The 24,043-nt window shown below is 41.9% G+C and overlaps 3 protein-coding genes and 1 pseudogene across 3 annotated transcripts in view; 3 read left to right on the top strand and 1 right to left on the bottom strand.

Moving 5' to 3' along the window:
* Positions 1–434: 434 nt before the first annotated feature.
* On the top strand, positions 435–5,410 carry LOC122359579 (cytochrome P450 3A30-like). The gene is made up of 13 exons (XM_043259965.1): positions 435–589; positions 765–858; positions 1,012–1,064; positions 1,611–1,710; positions 1,949–2,062; positions 2,566–2,654; positions 2,890–3,038; positions 3,122–3,252; positions 3,380–3,461; positions 3,536–3,696; positions 4,397–4,623; positions 4,732–4,894; positions 4,976–5,410. Exons 1-13 carry the CDS (start codon positions 519–521, stop codon positions 5,084–5,086), a joined length of 1,545 nt encoding a protein of 514 aa, XP_043115900.1. The 5' UTR covers positions 435–518; the 3' UTR covers positions 5,087–5,410.
* A 1,489-nt stretch (positions 5,411–6,899) lies between these two features.
* LOC122325412 lies at positions 6,900–12,980 on the top strand (annotated as a pseudogene).
* A 1,487-nt stretch (positions 12,981–14,467) lies between these two features.
* Positions 14,468–20,615, top strand: LOC122359260 (cytochrome P450 3A30-like). The gene is made up of 13 exons (XM_043259600.1): positions 14,468–14,614; positions 16,182–16,275; positions 16,414–16,466; positions 16,679–16,778; positions 17,017–17,130; positions 17,317–17,405; positions 17,844–17,992; positions 18,272–18,402; positions 18,473–18,560; positions 19,241–19,401; positions 19,467–19,693; positions 19,802–19,964; positions 20,237–20,615. The coding sequence occupies exons 1-13, from the start codon at positions 14,544–14,546 to the stop codon at positions 20,348–20,350; spliced, it is 1,554 nt and encodes a 517-aa protein (XP_043115535.1). The 5' UTR covers positions 14,468–14,543; the 3' UTR covers positions 20,351–20,615.
* Positions 20,498–24,043, bottom strand: part of LOC122354630 (general transcription factor 3C polypeptide 1) — an 18,722-nt gene continuing 15,176 nt past the window's right edge. Inside the window, exons 31-37 of the mRNA XM_043252926.1 lie at positions 23,658–23,969; positions 23,190–23,428; positions 22,775–23,055; positions 22,283–22,697; positions 22,179–22,209; positions 21,864–22,050; positions 20,498–21,030 (exon numbers count right to left, since the gene is read on the bottom strand). Of these exons, the coding sequence (XP_043108861.1) occupies positions 20,800–21,030; positions 21,864–22,050; positions 22,179–22,209; positions 22,283–22,697; positions 22,775–23,055; positions 23,190–23,428; positions 23,658–23,969 (1,696 nt within the window). The 3' untranslated portion in view covers positions 20,498–20,799. The remainder of the gene's footprint in view (positions 21,031–21,863; positions 22,051–22,178; positions 22,210–22,282; positions 22,698–22,774; positions 23,056–23,189; positions 23,429–23,657; positions 23,970–24,043) is intronic.

The following is a 24,043-nucleotide window of genomic DNA, read 5'->3' as shown; positions in this document are numbered from 1 at the left end:
GTATCACTAAAAACACAAACTAATATATCAGGCAGAATGCCTGCACACACAAATTCAGTGCCCCAGTATGGATCAGATGCTGCACATTCATACAAACAAGAGCAGGTTTTAGTTTTTAGCTATCAACTTCATCTCTGTTGGAGAAATAATAGTCACACAAACGAGCCAATGCTAACATACAGCGCGCACAAAGAGGAGATGCATCTGAGAAGAAGCGGGAGATCTATTCACTCTCCATTTAAACACACAATTATTCGCAGGTCTTAAAAAGATCATGTAATTCGTCTTGGCCATGGGATTGATGACTTCAGCTCAAGAATGCAGTAAAACGGCGTGTTAGTTGCATAAAGGTGAAATGAGTTTGGTCAGAGGTGAGCGTGTTTGTAAGGCTGTTCAGAGGTTGAACACGCCCCTGTTTTTGTCTTCCTCACTGGTTAATGTGTAATCTGAGAGCAGAATATAGCTGCTGCTCCTCACTGCCGGTGTTTCTGTAGTCTGAGCGTCCCGGAGCAGAAACCATGAGCTACGGGCTGTTCTTCTCCGCTGAAACATGGGCTCTGCTTGTGATGTTTGTCGTGCTTCTCTTCATGTAAGTGACTCGTGTTAAAATAATAGTTCTTTCAGTTTCTGGAATTTTAACATAATAACTCAGTAAGCAATGCATCAGTCATTTTTAGAGGTCTAGCACTTCAAACACTCAAAGCATTCAGTAGCAAAATCTGCGATGATATATATCTGTCATACGGTTCTGATGTCATTTCCAGGTATGGATCCTGGCCTCATGGTGTTTTCAAGAAGCTGGGTGTCGCGGGACCCAAAGCCCTGCCGTTCTTCGGAACGATGCTGGAATACAGAAAGGTAAGTCTGTAGTGTTAATGCAGCATAATATTGTGCTAAACTGAACTTTGGACACCTTTGGATGTTGATGACCTGTAACGTGAACCTAGATGCTTTTACTTCAGCTTCATTTATTTTATGACTCTTTGAACTAATTTGTCTATGCTCTTACAGGGGTTTCATAATTTTGATATGGAGTGTTTCAAGAAGTATGGCCGAGTCTGGGGGTGAGTGCCAACTAAACGATGAAACATCTGAAAGAATCAGTTCAGAACATCTGACACAAATGAAAAAGAACAGATTCAGGCCCTGTTTACACTAGTGCGTTTTCATTTTAAAATGCTGTTTTAAAATGAAAACAAATCTCGTTTGCACTAGTGTTTCTGCTGTGTTCTCTGTTTACCTTACACAACCTAAAATGCATGACCATCCAAGCAAGAACAAGTATAGATATGTATATGTAGATTCCTTGTATTTAGATCGCAGATGCGTTTGTGTGCTACCCCAGCGTTTTTAGACTAAAATGGCATTTTCAAAATTCTCTGTTTTCGACCTTGAAAACAACAGATTAGATAGGCGTAACCATAGCAAAAGTTATGCATTTTAAAAACTAAAATGTACTAGTGTAACTCCAGTCTGAAATTAAATGACAAACATGACTGAAGGTTTACTACTGTCTTTAAGATCTGAAAAATCAGAGTAAATGAGTTGTGCAAATTCTTATGAAGTCAGGATTATAATAAACTGAATGCTTCTATTTGTGTTTCTCACAGTATTTATGACGCGAGGCAGCCTGTTCTGTGCATCATGGACCAATCCATCATCAAAACCATCCTGGTTAAAGAATGCTACTCTCTCTTCACCAACAGAAGGGTAAAGCTGTTTTCATCATCTTCATCTTTCTAAAATTAAATCAGCCTTGTCTACAGATTTGATCTACACTGAACAATGATGGACCGTAGTAATCAAAAAATGAATGGAGAAATGGGAGAAAAGGTTATATTTGATCACAAAGCAAGCAATGTTTTTCAGTCACTGTGTCTAATATGATTTCCATCACTGGAATGTGTTTGTGGGGTCATTTCATCTCGTATGTCCTCTGAACGAGCAGAACTTCCGTCTGAACGGTCAGCTGTACGACGCCGTGTCCATCGTTGAAGATGACGACTGGAGGAGGATCCGCAGCGTCCTCTCGCCCTCCTTCACCAGCGGGAGACTAAAGGAGGTCCGTGAGTCTGCAATCATTCACACACACGTCCTCTTCTGTTTGATCACGCCACAGATACACCGTCAGTCGTCTAAGAGAGAAACCCAGACTAGAGCTGAACTCTTATTACCTTTCTCTGTATCATTCCCACGCTTCAATAGTCAACAGATAATGATTACATGAAAGCGGTAATATTGTTACAATTCATGCTGAGCTGCACAGAGCAAATGATTCACATTAGGATTTATTCATGCTTTATCTTCTCTTTCTGTGTCATTCTGAAATGCTGAAAAGTGTTATAGCTGTAGTTCATATATTTTATCTGAAGCATACCTTGAACACAGTAATATTGTTCTGCAGTACAAACACATAACAATTCAGTTCAAGATGTAAAATTACTAGTTTAAACCAGAATGATTGATGGCGAGGAGGATGTGTGTGTTTGATATTAAAACATCGCTGTAACCTGTGTGTGATGATGATGATGATGATGATGATGATATTCTGCCGTTCCTCTCCAGATGTTTGGCATCATGAAGACTCACTCTCATATTCTGGTTGATAATCTGGGAAAAACAGCGACGCGAGGAGAAGCCGTGGATATTAAAGAGTGAGAATCACATGCAAGAGTCTTACATAATATCACATATAACCTCTTGTTATCTAAATAAATAAGAATGAAGCTGCAAAAACATCACTGTAATTATAGACCAAAGGTGTCCAAATGCCTTTCCAATAACATATCTTCTCAGACTAATAATATTAATGTAAAATATTCACTATTTATAGAGAATAAATGTTTATCAGAGGATGATTATAGCTCTCTGTGGTCTGCATGTGTTCAGGTTCTTCGGGGCGTACAGTATGGATGTGGTGACCAGCACAGCCTTCAGCGTCGACATCGACTCTCTCAACAACCCCAAAGACCCTTTCGTGACCAACATCAAGAAAATGCTGAAGTTTGACTTCCTGAACCCTCTGTTCCTGTTTACCGGTAAACTGCTTGACTAGTCCAGTCAAATCAGAATGGCACTTCAGCATAAAAAACTTTCTGACCCTTTTCTCTTTCTTCACTAGCTTTATTTCCATTCATCACCCCTGTCCTGGAGAAGATGGAATATGCCTTGTTCCCAACATCTGTGACCGATTTCTTCTATGCTTCTCTAAAGAAGATCAAGTCTGAAAGAGTGGCCAAGGACCACAAGAAGGTACGACAAACACTTCACACGAACAACACCAAATCCATGGGTTTAATTCCCAGGGAATTCATTAAAACTGATAGAAGCATCTGCCAAATGCATGAGCGTGAATATAATCGCATACATCTTCCTGTAGAAGCGAGTGGACTTCATGCAGCTGATGGTCGACTCTCAGACCGAAGGGAAGCACGGAAGCAGCAATGAACACACGGAGAAAGGTCAAGCATCTCAATGAAAATTAAGAGCCAGCATCATATTTGAAGAAACATTCCTCACACTGTATCTTATGCAGGTCTGAGCGACCACGAGATCCTCTCTCAGTCCATGATCTTCATCTTCGCCGGGTACGAGACCAGCAGCAGCACTCTGTCCTTCTTCTTCTACAATCTGGCAACCAACCCAGAGGCCATGAAGAAACTGCAGGAGGAGATCGATGAGGCCTTCCCTAATAAGGTAGAATTCAGAGCACTCAATCAAACTTTAAACCAGCTAAATTCCTGAGGCCCAGATCAGGCCCACACCTGACACTTTTATCTGCCCCGTATACCATGTAGAATGATGGCACTTTGGTGGTCGGCTCCTGTTTGCCAGATTTGGGTCACAAGCAATGCAAAGCAAGGCTCAATGTCAACCATGAATAAACCAATTTAAGCAGAATTGGCCCAAATCTAGGCCTCATTGATACTAATTCTGGCTCAGATCCAACACCTTGCTCCGGTCCACATACTGTGAAGAATGGTTCGCTCCTGTTTGCCAAATTTGAGCAAGCCATAGGAAGGCTGAATGTCAGCCACAATAATAAATAAAATAATCTAGAACTAGCCTATTCTGGACAACATTGTTTTTATTATTTTGGCCTAGATCCAACACCTTGCTCTGGGCCACTTACTATGTAGAATGATGGCGTTTGGGTGGTCCACACCTGTTTTTGTCACAAACAAGACTTGGGCCACAAACAAACCATACGAAGACCGCATGGTAAACATTCAGGACCTTAAGTACTCGGACCAATCAAATATAATTAACCAGGCACACCTGAACAGAATAATACAATCGCCTCAACAAGAGAAATGGTGCAAAATTACCAGAAACATTGACAGTAAGACCTATCGCTATAGTGCACATATAAAATAACCTCTGCTTTGTGTTAAAGGCTCCGGTGGACTATGAGGGTGTCATGAACATGGACTATCTGGACGCGGCGTTGAGCGAGTCTCTCCGACTCTTCCCCGTCGCTGGTCGACTCGAGCGGGTCTGTAAGAAAACGGTGGATATCAACGGCGTCCTCATCCCTAAAGACATGGTGGTGCTGATCCCAACCTACGCCCTCCACAGAGACCCAGATTACTGGAGCGACCCGGAGAGCTTCAAACCCGAGAGGTCCGTCATTAACCACAAAACACAGCGCTGTAGTGGACTAGAGCCAGATAAACACACGAGTTTACTCTAAAACCTAACACCTCTGTGCTTCTTCTGCCTCATTCCCAGGTTTATTAAAGACAACAAGGAGTCGATCGACCCCTACATGTACATGCCCTTCGGTCTGGGGCCCAGGAATTGCATCGGGATGAGGTTTGCTCAGGTGACCATGAAGCTGGCTATTGTGGAGATCCTGCAGAGGTTCGACGTCTCCGTGTGTGACCAGACTCAGGTGAGCAGACGGATCCTAAACATGGTCTCACACCAGGACTGCATTCCTTCACTCATGCTGACCTTCTCTTGTTCTTCACAGGTTCCTCTAGAGCTCGGCATCAATGGTTTCCTTTCTCCCAAAGAGCCCATCAAACTCAAGCTCAAGCCTCGGAAGGTTTCAAAAGACATCTGCAACAACAACACATCGTAGAGCAGCTTGTCTGCTGTACGCTTCTCTTTCAGTCCGAGGAGGAGGTCTGATCACTCTTTTAAAATAAAAGAACAGGTGTAGTGTCTAGTCTTCAGTGAAGAGGAGGATTCTCTGGGTCTTTCGGACTCGGACTGAGAGTTCAGTAACTTGTTTTACTCTTTGGACAGATTCTGCTGTCACCTGGGACTTTCTGATAGTGGAAATGATGATGCCATGTGATTCATAGTTTGAGATTTTAGAGAGAACAGATAAAATGAGGTTAGTCTTGAAAGAAATAAAATGAAAATAAGAAATGTATCAAATCAATTAAAGAGATGTATCTGACATGTGTGATATGTGTGACTGTATTCAATATAAAACACAACCTTACAATACAGGATTTGCTTTAAAAGTGGCTTGGCTTAAAGAGACTCCGGTGCCTGTCATATGATGTTGCTTTTTTGTGTATTTGGTGTAATGCAATGTGTTTATGCAGTTTAAGGTGCAAAAACATATTATTCTAAGCCACGCCTGAAAACGGTCGATTTGCACGAAGTTCATTATTCTAAAAAAGCGATGTGTGCTCTGATTGGCCAGTTATCCAGTGCACTGTGATTGGCTGAATACCTAAATAGTGTGTGACAGAAATGTTACACCCCTTCATTCTGGCAATGAAAAAAAAAACAATAAAACACATTAATAGTGAGGCATTTGTTGCATCCAGTGGAGACATAATTACTGATTGTAATGACTTATACCGTCTTTCAACTGCATCGTGCTTCATAAACATAACACCATGTCTGCATTCATGATCAGAGAAACAAGCACTACCCTTCACTGCTCAAAACTTGTGTTTCAACAGGTTCTTTTAATAAGAAAATATAACTTACTTAAATGTACGTAAACTTAAAGGTTGTGAGTCAGAAGCACCTGACTGTTTGTGTAGAGTTAGACCTACCTCACTTTATAGTCTCTGTGCAATCTTTGCAGGTTTAGGGGCCTTATCTATGCACTAACAGCTTGTAACACTCCAAAGAGAAAGGAAAACTAGAAATCGGATCATATGACCTCTTCAAATAATAATTCAGCATACAAAGATGAAATGATGCTGTATTATCGCAAAATATTGGATTACAACATTTTGTCACTCTTTGTAAATCTTGTTGATTATGAACACTGCAGTGTGTACAAGATAAAACATCTCAAAACAAACGTCACTGTTAAACATTTAAGCACAATATTGTGATAAACAGTGCGTTTTTTCATATTGTATGCACAATTTCTTCTAATAATCCACAAATTTTATTAAAAAAGTTACAGATGTTTGTGGGAAAGTTGTGGCAGCAAGTATTAGAACAATAGGATAATGTTAAGCAGCATTTATGAGAAAATAACGAACGACCTCAAAACGACCTGAACAAAGACACAAATAAAGTGCTCAAACTGGTTCTGTAGGATATTGATATGATGTGTTTGACCCACACACCTCTGAGACAGATGTACAGGATAACTCAGCAGAAGACAGCAGCATGAGGATTTTCCAAGAAGCTCTAAAACGCACACATTTGAGCTAATAAAACTAGAGCTGCATTTTAAATATGCCACGTCCTAATTCACTTACATTCTTGAGATTAAAGAAATGGAATCAGCTCAGCTCAGGGAGATGAAAACTAACATTACAGACTCTACAACATCTTCAGCTCTTAGTGGATCAGATGTTTGTTTTAGTTCATGTGATTTGTCTTTGTGGTGGCTTGAAGAGTTCAGCAGTGATTGTAGGTTGGTTCAGAGGTCGGTGTGATGCTGTGGGAGGGTTTGTGAGGCTCTTCTTCATTGGTTAATGTGTAATCTGAGAGAATAGAGAGGTAGTGTTTCTGTGGACTGAGTCTGAGAGTCCCAGAGCAGAAACCATGAGCTACGGTCTGTTCTTCTCCGCTGAAACATGGGCTCTGCTCGTGATGTTTGTGGCGCTTCTCTTCATGTAAGTCACACTGATAAAATGAAGAACTAGTTCTACTTGTTTCTGCTTGTATTTTTCTCATTTTCAGCCAATGGGGTAAGCAACAGAAGACAAAATCTTTACTTGTTTAGAAATATAATTAGGAGGATCAGGCATTTATTTCTGTCTCTGTCAGGTAGATAAAGTAAAAATGTGTAAAAATTCTGATGGACACTTGGTCGTCAGAGTCATTGACTTTGAAGTCTGTGTCACACATCAGTAGTTTGCTGTTAATTAGGCTAAAATGTTATTTTGTGACCCTACATAAAGTTACTGTGACGATGACAAATTCATTTAGTGGACTGAGCTTACTTAATTCATTTTGGACTAAAAGTGTTTTGTAATGAGTTACTGAACATGTACTGAGTAAAATATTTATTAGTAAATTGATTAGTAATGCCTTACACTACTGTGTTACAGCAAGAAGTATTCTGTTACTGTAATGCATTACTTCTGCACCGAGTTACTCGCGGTTCTCTGTCTGTTGAAAATAAAAACACAATCTGGCAACAAACCTTTACTCAGGGCTTATCTGAATTTGAAATCGATGAACGCAGATAAATGTTGTGGAGCATGACATAGATGTGGGCGAGTTTAGAAAAAGAGGTCCAGAAATTCGTAACTAAACTGGATTTACTAAAGGGTTACTGACAGATCCGGCCGACTGAGCACACACACAAAGTATCCTCTTTCATATCACCAGATGGGTCACTTTCTCTACACTTCACTATTCTGCCAAATTTCACTATTTCTAACATATTTTAAACGGTAATCAACTATATTATTCCGCAATTGAGTAAGAGGCGCTCCAGCCGTATGACTTAGATATATGGCACCTGAAACACTGGCGCTAGATAGAGCACCTATCTAGAAAATGTTTGGTAAAGGTAGGGTGACCATATGCGCCATTTTTCCCGGATGCGTCCTTGCCAGTATTTTTGTACTACTTTGACTCAAAGAAACCGATGTCATACACAGATTGGTCTGCACACAAACAAAACCTAGACATTTCAGTATGTAGAAGTCCTGGCCAAGACGCAGAAAACGGCGCTTATGGTCAGCTTAGTAAAGGTTTGTATGGGACTGTGAATCCAGAGGTTTGTATTTATTAAAGTTTGTACCCTATTGGTGGAAATGTTCTACATCATATTGTACACATGCAAGTTTTCTTGATATTTAAAGGCCTTTAATGTTGTGGTTTATTTGTATTCTCTTTAGAGTATTAGTAGACGGATTAATATCTGCTCTTTATTGTGATCGTTTCCCATCAGATACCATAAATAACTGCAAGTATATGTCAACTTATTCTAACCCTAACTCTACCAGTCGGCTAATACTCTACTAACAGAGAGTTATTTATAGTCAACAATTTACTTATAGTCAACAGAACGTGTGAAAGGGACCGTCAAAATAAAGTGAAACCTATATTTCGGTTTGAGAAGGATTCGGAAAACGTTGAGTTTGACATAAACAGACACACCTTAGTAGCAGAAGAACCTGGTTCTCAAACACTCGACTGAGTGTCAAAAGGTTCTGATGTCATTTCCAGGTATGGATCCTGGCCTCATGGTGTCTTCAAGAAGCTGGGCGTCCAGGGACCCAAAGCCCTGCCGTTCTTCGGAACGATGCTGGAATACAGAAAGGTAAAGAGTGCGTTTAAGCAAACACAGCAAAGTTTGGCTTTATTTAAAGATTAAAGAGTCATCCTCTCTAATGACTGAATGAACCTGAGCACACTTCAGCTTTGTCTCTTCTCTCAGTGTCTTATATGACTCTTTCAGGGTGTTCATAATTTCGATGTGGACTGTTTCAAGAAGTATGGACGAATCTGGGGGTGAGTGAGAGACTAATGGATGAAGCTGTGAAAGATTCAGAACATCTGGTTCACATGAAACAAATGATTCAGTAACTGATAAACATTTGAAGGTTGTGATGAATAACATCATGGAAAGTGAATCATTTATACAGTTCCAGTGAATTCATTTTAGAACAGATGAGAAACAAAAATCCTTCTGAAATTATATTTTTCTCTCGCAGTATTTATGACGGGAGGCAGCCTGTTCTGTGCATCATGGACCAATCCATCATCAAAACCATCCTTATTAAAGAATGCTACTCTCTCTTCACCAACAGAAGGGTAAAGCTGTTTTCATCATCTTCATCTTTCTAAAATTAAATCAGCCTTGTCTACAGATTTGATCTACACTGAACAATGATGGACCGTAGTAATCAAAAAATGAATGGAGAAATGGGAGAAAAGGTTATATTTGATCACAAAGCAAGCAATGTTTTTCAGTCACTGTGTCTAATATGATTTCCATCACTGGAATGTGTTTGTGGGGTCATTTCATCTCGTATGTCCTCTGAACGAGCAGAACTTCCGTCTGAACGGTCAGCTGTACGACGCCGTGTCCATCGTTGAAGATGACGACTGGAGGAGGATCCGCAGCGTCCTCTCGCCCTCCTTCACCAGCGGGAGACTAAAGGAGGTCCGTGAGTCTGCAATCATTCACTGAACTCTGTATCTTATTATCTTTCTCTGTATCACTCAGTTCAAGATTAAAACAGAACTGTTCATGCCAAGGAAGATGTGTGTGTGTGTTTGATATTAAAAAATCGCTGTAACCTGTGTGTGATGATGATGATGATGATGATATTCTGCCGTTCCTCTCCAGATGTTTGGCATCATGAAGACTCACTCTCATATTCTGGTTGATAATCTGGGAAAAACAGCGACGCGAGGAGAAGCCGTGGATATTAAAGAGTGAGAAATGGCCTCATGTTATCTGAACAGATAAGAATAATATCCACGTAATAACCAGGTGTTCAAATACCTCAGTAATGATCTTATATAACATCTCCCATCAGTCGGACAAAAGTAAAAGCAGTAAAATTAACAGACATGGGATAGCATGGAAAAACTGCTGATTTTACCACTGGATTTGATCTGAGATCATATCAGAAAACAATCACCGATCTCAGGATCAGATGCTGGTGTACAGGGGAAAACTGAGCATTTTAGACACTATCAATAATCAGCATTTTTTTTTATATGTCCGTTTCTTAGCTCTTGGGTCAAACTTTATTGTTTTTATAGTACGTGTAAAAGTGTTAAAAATAATGTGCTGCCGTTCTCTGCTTTGCTGATCGTCTTGAACACATGAGACGACTGTAAATCAGAGACTCAGCCCATGTGTTCAGGTTCTTCGGGGCGTACAGTATGGATGTGGTGACCAGCACAGCCTTCAGCGTCGACATCGACTCTCTCAACAACCCCAAAGACCCTTTCGTGACCAACATCAAGAAAATGCTGAAGTTTGACCTGTTCAGCCCTCTCTTCCTGATCATCGGTAAAGTCAGCAGACCTCAGATCTGCTCAGGGCTGCTGTTTCAGAACACATTCTTGGAGAAAAAGAGAGTAAAGCCTTAAATAGAAAATACAAAAATTTAGCTAGAATTTAGATTCTACACTGAACAATTATAAATTAATAATATTAATAAATGGGTATTGAACTACAACTTAAAAAAAATGTAAATAAAGCATTGCTGGTTTGTGATGTGAGCAATGAACAGCATCACGCTGATCACATTCGGTCAGGCTTTAGAACCTCTTTGTGTTTCTTCTATAGCCTTATTTCCTTTCATCATCCCTGTTCTGGAAAAAATGAATTACACCTTCTTCCCATCATCGGGGACCGATTTCTTCTATGCTTCCCTAAAGAAGATCAAGTCTGAAAGAGTGGCCAAGGACCACAAGAAGGTACGACAAACACTTTGCACGAACAACACCAAATCCATGGGTTTAATTCCCAGGAATTCATTAAAACTGATAGAAGCATCTGCCAAATGCATGAGCCTGAATATAATCGCATACATCTTCCTGTAGAAGCGAGTGGACTTCATGCAGCTGATGGTCGACTCTCAGACCGAAGGGAAGCACGGAAGCAGCAATGAACACACGGAGAAAGGTCAAGCATCTCAATGAAAATTAAGAGCCAGCATCATATTTGAAGAAACATTCCTCACACTGTATCTTATGCAGGTCTGAGCGACCACGAGATCCTCTCTCAGTCCATGATCTTCATCTTCGCCGGGTACGAGACCAGCAGCAGCACTCTGTCCTTCTTCTTCTACAATCTGGCAACCAACCCAGAGGCCATGAAGAAACTGCAGGAGGAGATCGATGAGGCCTTCCCTAATAAGGTAGAATTCAGAGCACTCAATCAAACTTTAAACCAGCTAAATTCCTGAGGCCCAGATCAGGCCCACACCTGACACTTTTATCTGCCCCGTATACCATGTAGAATGATGGCACTTTGGTGGTCGGCTCCTGTTTGCCAGATTTGGGTCACAAGCAATGCAAAGCAAGGCTCAATGTCAACCATGAATAAACCAATTTAAGCAGAATTGGCCCAAATCTAGGCCTCATTGATACTAATTCTTTCTCAGATCCAACACCTTGCTCCGGTCCACATACTGTGAAGAATGGTTCGCTCCTGTTTGCCAAATTTGAGCAAGCCATAGGAAGGCTGAATGTCAGCCACAATAATAAATAAAATAATCTAGAACTAGCCTATTCTGGACAACATTGTTTTTATTATTTTGGCCTAGATCCAACACCTTGCTCTGGGCCACTTACTATGTAGAATGATGGCGTTTGGGTGGTCCACACCTGTTTTTGTCACAAACAAGATTTTGGCCACAAACTAACCATATGAAGACTGCATGGTAAACATTCAGGACCTTAAGTACTCGGACCAATCAAATATAATTAACCAGGCACACCTGAACAGAATAATACAATCGCCTTAACAATAGAAATGGTGCAAAATTACCAGAAACATTGACAGTAAGACCTATCGCTATAGTGCACATATAAAATAACCTCTGCTTTGTGTTGAAGGCTCCGTGGACTATGAGGGTGTCATGAACATGGACTATCTGGGCGGCGCTGAGCGAGTCTCTCCGACTCTTCCCCGTCGCTGGTCGACTCGAGCGGGTCTGTAAGAAAACGGTGGATATCAACGGCGTCCTCATCCCTAAAGACATGGTGGTGCTGATCCCAACCTACGCCCTCCACAGAGACCCAGATTACTGGAGCGACCCGGAGAGCTTCAAACCCGAGAGGTCCGTCATTAACCACAAAACACAGCGCTGTAGTGGACTAGAGCCAGATAAACACACAAGTTTACTCTAAAACCTAACACCTCTGTGCTTCTTCTGCCTCATTCCCAGGTTTATTAAAGACAACAAGGAGTCGATCGACCCCTACATGTACATGCCCTTCGGTCTGGGGCCCAGGAATTGCATCGGGATGAGGTTTGCTCAGGTGACCATGAAGCTGGCTATTGTGGAGATCCTGCAGAGGTTCGACGTCTCCGTGTGTGACCAGACTCAGGTGAGCAGACGGATCCTAAACATGGTCTCACACCAGGACTGCATTCCTTCACTCATGCTGACCTTCTCTTGTTCTTCACAGGTTCCTCTAGAGCTCTGCATCAATGGTTTCCTTTCTCCCAAAGAGCCCATCAAACTCAAGCTCAAGCCTCTCGGAAGGTTTCAAAAGACATCTGCAACAACAACACATCGTAGAGCAGCTTGTCTGCTGTACGCTTCTCTTTCAGTCCGAGGAGGAGGTCTGATCACTCTTTTAAAATAAAAGAACAGGTGTAGTGTCTAGTCTTCAGTGAAGAGGAGGATTCTCTGGGTCTTTCGGACTCGGACTGAGAGTTCAGTAACTTGTTTTACTCTTTGGACAGATTCTGCTGTCACCTGGGACTTTCTGATAGTGGAAATGATGATGCCATGTGATTCATAGTTTGAGATTTTAGAGAGAACAGATAAAATGAGGTTAGTCTTGAAAGAAATAAAATGAAAATAAGAAATGTATCAAATCAATTAAAGAGATGTATCTGACATGTGTGATATGTGTGACTGTATTCAATATAAAACACAACCTTACAATACAGGATTTGCTTTAAATGTGGCTTGGCTTAAAGAGACTCCGGTGCCTGTCATATGATGTTGCTTTTTTGTGTATTTGGTGTAATGCAATGTGTTTATGCAGTTTAAGGTGCAAAAACATATTATTCTAAGCCACGCCTGAAAACGGTCGATTTGCACGAAGTTCATTATTATAAAAAGTGATGTGTGCTCTGATTGGCCAGTTATCCAGTGCACTGTGATTGGCTGAATACCTAAATAGTGTGTGACAGAAATGTTACACCCCTTCATTCTGGCAATGAAAAAAAAAACAATAAAACACATTAATAGTGAGGCATTTGTTGCATCCAGTGGAGACATAATTACTGATTGTAATGACTTATACCGTCTTTCAACTGCATCGTGCTTCATAAACATAACACCATGTCTGCATTCATGATCAGAGAAACAAGCACTACCCTTCACTGCTCAAAACTTGTGTTTCAACAGGTTCTTTTAATAAGAAAATATAACTTACTTAAATGTACGTAAACTTAAAGGTTGTGAGTCAGAAGCACCTGACTGTTTGTGTAGAGTTAGACCTACCTCACTTTATAGTCTCTGTGCAATCTTTGCAGGTTTAGGGGCCTTATCTATGCACTAACAGCTTGTAACACTCCAAAGAGAAAGGAAAACTAGAAATCGGATCATATGACCTCTTCAAATAATAATTCAGCATACAAAGATGAAATGATGCTGTATTATCGCAAAATATTGGATTACAACATTTTGTCACTCTTTGTAAATCTTGTTGATTATGAACACTGCAGTGTGTACAAGATAAAACATCTCAAAACAAACGTCACTGTTAAACATTTAAGCACAATATTGTGATAAACAGTGCGTTTTTTCATATTGTATGCACAATTTCTTCTAATAATCCACAAATTTTATTAAAAAGTTACAGATGTTTGTGGGAAAGTTGTGGCAGCAAGTATTAGAACAATAGGATAATGTTAAGCAGCATTTATGAGAAAATAACGAACGACCTCAAAACGACCTGAACAAAGACACAAATAAAGTGCTCAAACTGGTTCTGTAGGATATTGATATGATGTGTTTGACCCACACACCTCTGAGACAGATGTACAGGATAACTCAGCAGAAGACAGCAGCATGAGGATTTTCCAAGAAGCTCTAAAACGCACACATTTGAGCTAATAAAACTAGAGCTGCATTTTAAATATGCCACGTCCTAATTCACTTACATTCTTGAGATTAAAGAAATGGAATCAGCTCAGCTCAGGGAGATGAAAACTAACATTACAGACTCTACAACATCTTCAGCTCTTAGTGGATCAGATGTTTGTTTTAGTTCATGTGATTTGTCTTTGTGGTGGCTTGAAGAGTTCAGCAGTGATTGTAGGTTGGTTCAGAGGTCGGTGTGATGCTGTGGGAGGGTTTGTGAGGCTCTTCTTCATTGGTTAATGTGTAATCTGAGAGAATAGAGAGGTAGTGTTTCTGTGGACTGAGTCTGAGAGTCCCAGAGCAGAAACCATGAGCTACGGTCTGTTCTTCTCCGCTGAAACATGGGCTCTGCTCGTGATGTTTGTGGCGCTTCTCTTCATGTAAGTCACACTGATAAAATGAAGAACTAGTTCTACTTGTTTCTGCTTGTATTTCTCTCATTTTCAGCCAATGGGGTAAGCAACAGAAGACAAAATCTTTACTTGTTTAGAAATATAATTAGGAGGATCAGGCATTTATTTCTGTCTCTGTCAGGTAGATAAAGTAAAAATGTGTAAAAATTCTGATGGACACTTGGTCGTCAGAGTCATTGACTTTGAAGTCTGTGTCACACATCAGTAGTTTGCTGTTAATTAGGCTAAAATGTTATTTTGTGACCCTACATAAAGTTACTGTGACGATGACAAATTCATTTAGTGGACTGAGCTTACTTAATTCATTTTGGACTAAAAGTGTTTTGTAATGAGTTACTGAACATGTACTGAGTAAAATATTTATTAGTAAATTGATTAGTAATGCCTTACACTACTGTGTTACAGCAAGAAGTATTCTGTTACTGTAATGCATTACTTCTGCACCGAGTTACTCGCGGTTCTCTGTCTGTTGAAAATAAAAACACAATCTGGCAACAAACCTTTACTCAGGGCTTATCTGAATTTGAAATCGATGAACGCAGATAAATGTTGTGGAGCATGACATAGATGTGGGCGAGTTTAGAAAAAGAGGTCCAGAAATTCGTAACTAAACTGGATTTACTAAAGGGTTACTGATAGATCCGGCCGACTGAGCACACACACAAAGTATCCTCTTTCATATCACCAGATGGGTCACTTTCTCTACACTTCACTATTCTGCCAAATTTCACTATTTCTAACATATTTTAAACGGTAATCAACTATATTATTCCGCAATTGAGTAAGAGGCGCTCCAGCCGTATGACTTAGATATATGGCACCTGAAACACTGGCGCTAGATAGAGCACCTATCTAGAAAATGTTTGGTAAAGGTAGGGTGACCATATGCGCCATTTTTCCCGGATGCGTCCTTGCCAGTATTTTTGTACTACTTTGACTCAAAGAAACCGATGTCATACACAGATTGGTCTGCACACAAACAAAACCTAGACATTTCAGTATGTAGAAGTCCTGGCCAAGACGCAGAAAACGGCGCTTATGGTCAGCTTAGTAAAGGTTTGTATGGGACTGTGAATCCAGAGGTTTGTATTTATTAAAGTTTGTACCCTATTGGTGGAAATGTTCTACATCATATTGTACACATGCAAGTTTTCTTGATATTTAAAGGCCTTTAATGTTGTGGTTTATTTGTATTCTCTTTAGAGTATTAGTAGACGGATTAATATCTGCTCTTTATTGTGATCGTTTCCCATCAGATACCATAAATAACTGCAAGTATATGTCAACTTATTCTAACCCTAACTCTACCAGTCGGCTAATACTCTACTAACAGAGAGTTATTTATAGTCAACAATTTACTTATAGTCAACAGAACGTGTGAAAGGGACCGTCAAAATAAAGTGAAACCTATATTTCGGTTTGAGAAGGATTCGGAAAACGTTGAGTTTGACATAAACAGACACACCTTAGTAGCAGAAGAACCTGGTTCTCAAACACTCGACTGAGTGTCAAAAGGTTCTGATGTCATTTCCAGGTATGGATCCTGGCCTCATGGTGTCTTCAAGAAGCTGGGCGTCCAGGGACCCAAAGCCCTGCCGTTCTTCGGAACGATGCTGGAATACAGAAAGGTAAAGAGTGCGTTTAAGCAAACACAGCAAAGTTTGGCTTTATTTAAAGATTAAAGAGTCATCCTCTCTAATGACTGAATGAACCTGAGCACACTTCAGCTTTGTCTCTTCTCTCAGTGTCTTATATGACTCTTTCAGGGTGTTCATAATTTCGATGTGGACTGTTTCAAGAAGTATGGACGAATCTGGGGGTGAGTGAGAGACTAATGGATGAAGCTGTGAAAGATTCAGAACATCTGGTTCACATGAAACAAATGATTCAGTAACAAAACCAAACTGATAAACATTTGAAGGTTGTGATGAATAACATCATGGAAAGTGAATCATTTATACAGTTCCAGTGAATTCATTTTAGAACAGATGAGAAACAAAAATCCTTCTGAAATTATATTTTCTCTCGCAGTATTTATGACGGGAGGCAGCCTGTTCTGTGCATCATGGACCAATCCATCATCAAAACCATCCTTATTAAAGAATGCTACTCTCTCTTCACCAACAGAAGGGTAAAGCTGTTTTCATCATCTTCATCTTTCTAAAATTAAATCAGCCTTGTCTACAGATTTGATCTACACTGAACAATGATGGACCGTAGTAATCAAAAAATGAATGGAGAAATGGGAGAAAAGGTTATATTTGATCACAAAGCAAGCAATGTTTTTCAGTCACTGTGTCTAATATGATTTCCATCACTGGAATGTGTTTGTGGGGTCATTTCATCTCGTATGTCCTCTGAACGAGCAGAACTTCCGTCTGAACGGTCAGCTGTACGACGCCGTGTCCATCGTTGAAGATGACGACTGGAGGAGGATCCGCAGCGTCCTCTCGCCCTCCTTCACCAGCGGGAGACTAAAGGAGGTCCGTGAGTCTGCAATCATTCACTGAACTCTGTATCTTATTATCTTTCTCTGTATCACTCAGTTCAAGATTAAAACAGAACTGTTCATGCCAAGGAAGATGTGTGTGTGTGTTTGATATTAAAAAATCGCTGTAACCTGTGTGTGATGATGATGATGATGATGATATTCTGCCGTTCCTCTCCAGATGTTTGGCATCATGAAGACTCACTCTCATATTCTGGTTGATAATCTGGGAAAAACAGCGACGCGAGGAGAAGCCGTGGATATTAAAGAGTGAGAAATGGCCTCATGTTATCTGAACAGATAAGAATAATATCCACGTAATAACCAGGTGTTCAAATACCTCAGTAATGATCTTATATAACATCTCCCATCAGTCGGACAAAAGTAAAAGCAGTAAAATTAACAGACATGGGATAGCATGGAAAAACTGCTGATTTTACCACTGGATTTCGTCTGAGATCATATCAGAAAACAATCACCGATCTCAGGATCAGATGCTGGTGTACAGGGGAAAACTGAGCATTTTAGACACTATCAATAATCAGCATTTTTTTTTATATGTCCGTTTCTTAGCTCTTCGGGTCAAACTTTATTGTTTTTATAGTACGTGTAAAAGTGTTAAAAATAATGTGCTGCCGTTCTCTGCTTTGCTGATCGTCTTGAACACATGAGACGACTGTAAATCAGAGACTCAGCCCATGTGTTCAGGTTCTTCGGGGCGTACAGTATGGATGTGGTGACCAGCACAGCCTTCAGCGTCGACATCGACTCTCTCAACAACCCCAAAGACCCTTTCGTGACCAACATCAAGAAAATGCTGAAGTTTGACCTGTTCAGCCCTCTCTTCCTGATCATCGGTAAAGTCAGCAGACCTCAGATCTGCTCAGGGCTGCTGTTTCAGAACACATTCTTGGAGAAAAAGAGAGTAAAGCCTTAAATAGAAAATACAAAAATTTAGCTAGAATTTAGATTCTACACTGAACAATTATAAATTAATAATATTAATAAATGGGTATTGAACTACAACTTAAAAAAAATGTAAATAAAGCATTGCTGGTTTGTGATGTGAGCAATGAACAGCATCACGCTGATCACATTCGGTCAGGCTTTAGAACCTCTTTGTGTTTCTTCTATAGCCTTATTTCCTTTCGTCATCCCTGTTCTGGAAAAAATGAATTACACCTTCTTCCCATCATCGGTGATGGATTTCTTCTATGCTTCCCTAAAGAAGATCAAGTCTGAAAGAGTGGTTAAGGACCACAGGAAGGTACGACAAACACTTCACATGAACAAACTGATTCGAGGCTTCGAATACAGCTAGATCTCACTTCCTGTAGAAGCGAGTGGACTTCCTGCAGCTGATGGTTGATTCTCAGGCCGCAGGGAAGCCGGAGAACAGAAGCAGCGTTGAACACCCGGAGAAAGGTGAAGCTGACTTGTCTCTCTACACCAGACACAAACAAATCTATCACAAATCACAGCCAATCAGAAGTGTGTGGGCGGAGCCTCTCTCAGGCAGTGCTACATGATGATGTTTTCAATAGTTGTGTGACTTTTCCTGCTGGCCCCACACAAGTTGTTATTGTGCCTTCCACACTGGATATGAAATTATATAACCAATACTGATAATTAAGTCCCTAAGTGAATTTATATTCAAGTATTCAAAGCATAAAGAAATGCATCTATTCAACTGTTTTAGTGCATAAGGATGTATACATATAAAGTCACATGTACTTACCTTATATTACCAGTACTTTCTCTCTAACCCACATGCAATTTTATACCATGATGTATTTCATCAAAAGAAATCCTAAGATAAGAAAAAGTTTGATTCTCCAAAAAGAAGAAAGTCAAATCCAAAGTAAAGTATATCTTACGCAACCGTGCTCAGATCATCTTTTCACAGAATCAATGTAATAGTTATATTCCATCTACTGAATGTAAGCTTTTTCATATTCCAAGCTTGTCTTCTGCAATGGTGACTTGTGGAAATTACTTAATTAGTTTGTTGGACTTCATGTCAGCAGGGGATGAGGCATCAGAAGGATGTACATTTATTCATAGTGTCCTTCACAGCTGAGTCACACACACTGTATCTTGTGCAGGTCTGAGTGATCATGAGATCCTCTCTCAGTCCATGATCTTCATCTTTGCCGGGTATGAGACCAGCAGCAGCACTCTGTCCTTCTTCTTCTACAATCTGGCAACCAACCCAGAGACCATGAAGAAACTGCAGGAGGAGATCGACCAGACCTTCCCTGAGCAGGTAGAGCTCGGAGAACCGAGTGAATCTGAAGAGTCCGAGAGGTTAACCTCTGCTTTGTGTTAAAGGCTCCGGTGGACTATGAGGGTGTCATGAACATGGACTATCTGGACGCGGCGCTGAGCGAGACTCTCCGACTCTTCCCCGTAGCTGGTCGACTCGAGCGGGTCTGTAAGAAAACGGTGGATATCAACGGCGTCCTCATCCCTAAAGACATGGTGGTGCTGATCCCAACCTACGCCCTCCACAGAGACCCAGATTACTGGAGCGACCCGGAGAGCTTCAAACCCGAGAGGTCCGTCATTAACCACAAAACACAGCGCTGTAGTGGACTAGAGCCAGATAAACACACGAGTTTACTCTAAAACCTAACACCTCTGTGCTTCTTCTGCCTCATTCCCAGGTTCACTAAAGACAACAAGGAGTCGATCGACCCCTACATGTACATGCCCTTCGGTCTGGGGCCCAGGAACTGCATCGGGATGAGGTTTGCTCAGGTGACCATGAAGCTGGCTATTGTGGAGATCCTGCAGAGGTTCGACGTCTCCGTGTGTGACCAGACTCAGGTGAGACTCCTACAGCTCTACACAAACTCATCTGACCCATGGTCTGCCCAGCTCTAAACTCAACACACAGGGTTCTGCCACTTCTCAGAAGGTTTTAAATAACGAAGGAAAAAACCAAAGGGAACAGAATACTCCGATATATTCTCTAAATGTAAATGTCTAGAGAGAAACACAGCCTGTTCAGCTCTGAATTAACCCTGTAATCATCACGTGTTTCTCTAAAGCTGCTGTGAAACAGCACAGATGAAGCTGACACGTTCATGTCTTCACAGATCCCCCTCGAGCTCATCTTTAATGGTCTACTGGCCCCTAAAGAGCCCATCAAACTGAAACTGACCCCGCGGAGCCGTGACAGAACATCATCCTCTACTCAAGAAGACTTCTGAAGAAGAGTCTTGTTCAGGGTTTACTGTTTGACCAGAAGAATGAGAAGAAGCTGGGGAGAAAAGATTAACATCTGTGGAAACTAGAATAAACTAGATTTAAGAGAAGTCTGTAGAAATGTCTCTGACATCAAACATGGCCGAGATGAGTCAAATTTTATACAAGCTCTTGCACACTGTTTATTAGTAAGAAAGAAACATACAAGTACACAAACTTAAAACTCCAAAAACATCCAAAATAAAGCCATGTCGCAGTGGAAGAACTTTACACAGCATCATTTCTCAGTGATCCTCTTCCTCTGTGATCACATTTTCTCACAGTTTGTCTCTCAGTGTTTATCCTGTCGTCAAAAAAAATTAAATAAAATGGCTTCAGCTTCTCCAGAAACATCTTTAACTAAAAGATGTCAAAAGCAGGTGATATTAAATCATCATCATCATCATCATCATCATCAGGCGCGCAGACACAGCTGTACCCATTTATTCCAGTTGAGCTCGTGAGGAAAGAGCCGTGCGAGTCTGAGCACGCAGTCCACCGTCGGCTCGTAGAACACCGTCCCAGCGTCCCTCAGACTGACCTCGGCCTGACCTTTGACCTGCGGCGCTCTGGGCTTAGAGAAGAGCGACGGTTTGTGCTGCTGGACGGTGTAGCGCTTCCTCACACAGCCCACGTCCACCAGGACCTGCACACACACACACACACACACACACACACACACACACTTCTGTGAGCACACAATCTGTCAAACAGCAGAGAACTGTTGTCTCTATCGTGGTTAAATGCTCACGTGATGCTACAAAGTCAGGAAAACATACTGCATGCTAAAAAAAACTAGTGATTTTAATCTGTTGAAGCACAACCTGAAAGAAAGTGAAGGAAAGAGAACTCACTTCATATAGACATGTGAAGAACTGAGTGAACTTAAAAAAATCAGAGTGTCAAATGTTTTTAATTGATTTAAAAAAATCTGGAAGGGCCATTTACACCAAGCTTCATGAATAATCTTTCCATTGAGATATATATATAGGACTATATCTATACAAGTATCTGAAAATCTGGAATCTGGAGTTGTCCAAATTAATTTCTTAATGCATATTTAAAAAAAAAAAAAAAAAGGTTTGATTAATTCACGGTAGGAAATGTAAAAATATCTTCATATATCATGACCTTTATTATTTTGGGCATAAAGGCACATTTGATTGTCACTTTGACCCACACAGTGAGACTGTAACAGTGTATTAGATCAGAGCAGCTCTTCAAGTCCAATACTCAAAAAACAAGAGGAAATCTCTCACTGGCTTTGACTAAACCTCTTTTGTAGCTTTAAAAAAATCTGTTTCTGTTACACAGTGAAGAACATGCAGTGTTTTGATACTTTTGAGCTCTTTATACAACGTATGTAGCATTTCTTATTTGTTTTACTTTTCGCCTGTAATTAGGTTCTACTTGTCTTCAGTGAGCTTGCGCTTCATTCTTCTTATTATTTAGGCCAGTATTAGATGAATGCGTGCTCACCTGCAGCAGGTCCAGCACCACCACGGGCTGAAGCACCTGAGCGTAGTGCTGCAGCAGCTCAGACTCCAGCAGAGCCGGGCTGGACATGACGTGCAGCAGCACTGACTCCAGCATGCCCTTACACACCGGACGATTGAGAGAGCCGTCCACCACACGCCACGGCCGGCTGACGAAGCACACTGACCCGCTGACCGACAGAGAGAGAGAAGACCAGCATCACACAGAGACAGCTCCTTCCCACGCCGTGTAACACTCACTGAGATCAGAAACCCATTTATTCAAAAAAATGTATATGTAGATGCGTCACACACTCACCGTGAGTCCTGATCAACTCCTTCAGCTCCGTCTGAAACAACATCAGAGACATCAGAGAGAGTACACACACACACACACACACACCTCAGTATCCAAACACACACCTTTCATCTGAGAAGGGGTGGGGTCTGCCCTTTTGTCATCTGACATATGCTGTTCTGATGCTCCGTCATCTTTCTGGACCACTGCCTCCATAGCAACCTCCTCCTCAGCATCAATCTCCTTGGAAACGGGCTGAATCTCAGCTGTGTCGGTGGGAATGGTCTGATTGAGAGCTGTGTCCGTGGAGACAGGATCCACAGCAACTGTCTCCATTGATTCAGATTCCAAGGCTCGTCTCTTTGTAGTAGGGGGTGTGTCGTGGGCGGAGTCAGGGGCAGGGCTTCTCGCTGGCGACGTCTGCTGCATCTGCATACTCCCACAGCTGCTCTGTAACAGCCAATGAGATGCGGCCTCTGCACACACCAGCCTCTGAGAGAGAGCGCCCACCTCCACCAGTTGCTCTCCGTCCAGCAGATCCTGCACACACACACACACACACACACTAAGCACAGCTGAACCCCGGGGGAGTCTCATCAGTGGCTCGTCTCTCTCACCTGTATGTACTGCAGGAGTGTTTTGCTCCGCCCATCCTCGGGCTGGTCCAGGTGAATGAAGCGCTCACAGAGGTCCTGTCTGTCGACACCAGACTCCGCCTCCTCCTCCACTGCGCGCCTGATCTCCATCACCGCATGCAGGTCCTGCTCTCCGTATCCCAGCATGCTCACACAGCGCTCCAGGAACACCTGCGCTTCGGCGGGATCCAAGCGGTACACCCGCGTGAAGAACGGCGGGAGAGATGCAGGAGTGGACGGAGACAGAGCTGAAACATCGGCAGCTGCACATACACATCAATGACAAACACCATGAGTGTGTGTGCTGACCGCTGCTGAAGAGTGTGTGTGTGTGTGTGTGTGTGTGCTGACCGCTGCTGAAGAGAGTGTGTGTGTGTGTGTGTGTGTGTGTGCTGACCGCTGCTGAAGAGTGTGTGTGTAGGCGTCTGCCTCAGCCGCAGATGAACGCTGCAGGCGTTGACCATGATGCTGTCGGTGCTGTTGGAGTTGTGTGTCTGAGAGCGCAGGATTCCAGGTGTGTAATATCCCCTCATCAGCAGGTAATTAGTGTGAGACGCCTGAGTGGGTTTGACCTCCAGCCTCCTCTTCTTCTCGTCATCCTCCTCCTCCTCTTCCTCCTCCAGCGCTTTAGTGAGGCTTTAGAGAGCACACACACCGTCAGTTGTAGCGAGTCTTTGTCGCATATATCCATAAGTATTATATATATAGTGAGCCTTTAGTGCATTTATCTGTAGTAAATCTTTAGCACATATATCGGTAGTGAGTCTTTAGCACATATATCACTAAATTAAATTGTGGTAATTATCTGTTTAGAATTATTAGCCAGCCCTAAGTAAGTCTTTAGCACAGATATGGTGTACAGTACCTCTTGACCACTTCACTGTCCATCAGTGTGCTGTCCACCACCACGATCTGCTGCGGGATGCTGATGTCCACAGACAACAGGCCCAGGGTCAGGAGGGTCAGGCAGCAGGCGCTGGCGCCCCCCGGAGCATCCATGGGGAACTGCAGCATGCCCTGCGTCTCCTCGCCCATCTCCGGCTGCGTTCCAGACGTCTCAGGCTCCTTCTGGAAGGTGAAGGTGCTGGGTCTGTCGCTGCCGCCGGCCTCGTACAGAGCGGTCAGCAGATCGAACGCCTCGTTACAGATGGTGCTGGGGAAACGCCACGTGAAGAACCTGCGGCAGACAGTGAACGTGAGCACTCTGCAGGCTGTCTGGAATCACCAAAGCTCTGGATAACTCAGTGTTAC

Source organism: Puntigrus tetrazona, chromosome 1 (assembly GCF_018831695.1).
Source record: "Puntigrus tetrazona isolate hp1 chromosome 1, ASM1883169v1, whole genome shotgun sequence".
Taxonomy (NCBI): domain Eukaryota; kingdom Metazoa; phylum Chordata; class Actinopteri; order Cypriniformes; family Cyprinidae; genus Puntigrus; species Puntigrus tetrazona.
This window is presented reverse-complemented; position numbering and strand designations above follow the sequence as displayed.

What these genes read in the sequence shown, in the direction of transcription:
- LOC122359579 (XM_043259965.1), top strand. Translation starts at nt 519, where the DNA reads ATGAGCTACGGGCTGTTCTTCTCCGCTGAAACATGGGCTCTGCTTGTG. An exon ending in CTCTCTTCACCAACAGAAGG is followed by an intron (nt 1,711 to 1,948) that starts GTAAAGCTGTTT and finishes CTGAACGAGCAG; the next exon opens with AACTTCCGTCTGAACGGTCA. An exon ending in CCGTGTGTGACCAGACTCAG is followed by an intron (nt 4,895 to 4,975) that starts GTGAGCAGACGG and finishes TGTTCTTCACAG; the next exon opens with GTTCCTCTAGAGCTCGGCAT.
- LOC122359260 (XM_043259600.1), top strand. Translation starts at nt 14,544, where the DNA reads ATGAGCTACGGTCTGTTCTTCTCCGCTGAAACATGGGCTCTGCTCGTG. An exon ending in CTCTCTTCACCAACAGAAGG is followed by an intron (nt 16,779 to 17,016) that starts GTAAAGCTGTTT and finishes CTGAACGAGCAG; the next exon opens with AACTTCCGTCTGAACGGTCA. An exon ending in CCCTCTCTTCCTGATCATCG is followed by an intron (nt 17,993 to 18,271) that starts GTAAAGTCAGCA and finishes TTTCTTCTATAG; the next exon opens with CCTTATTTCCTTTCGTCATC.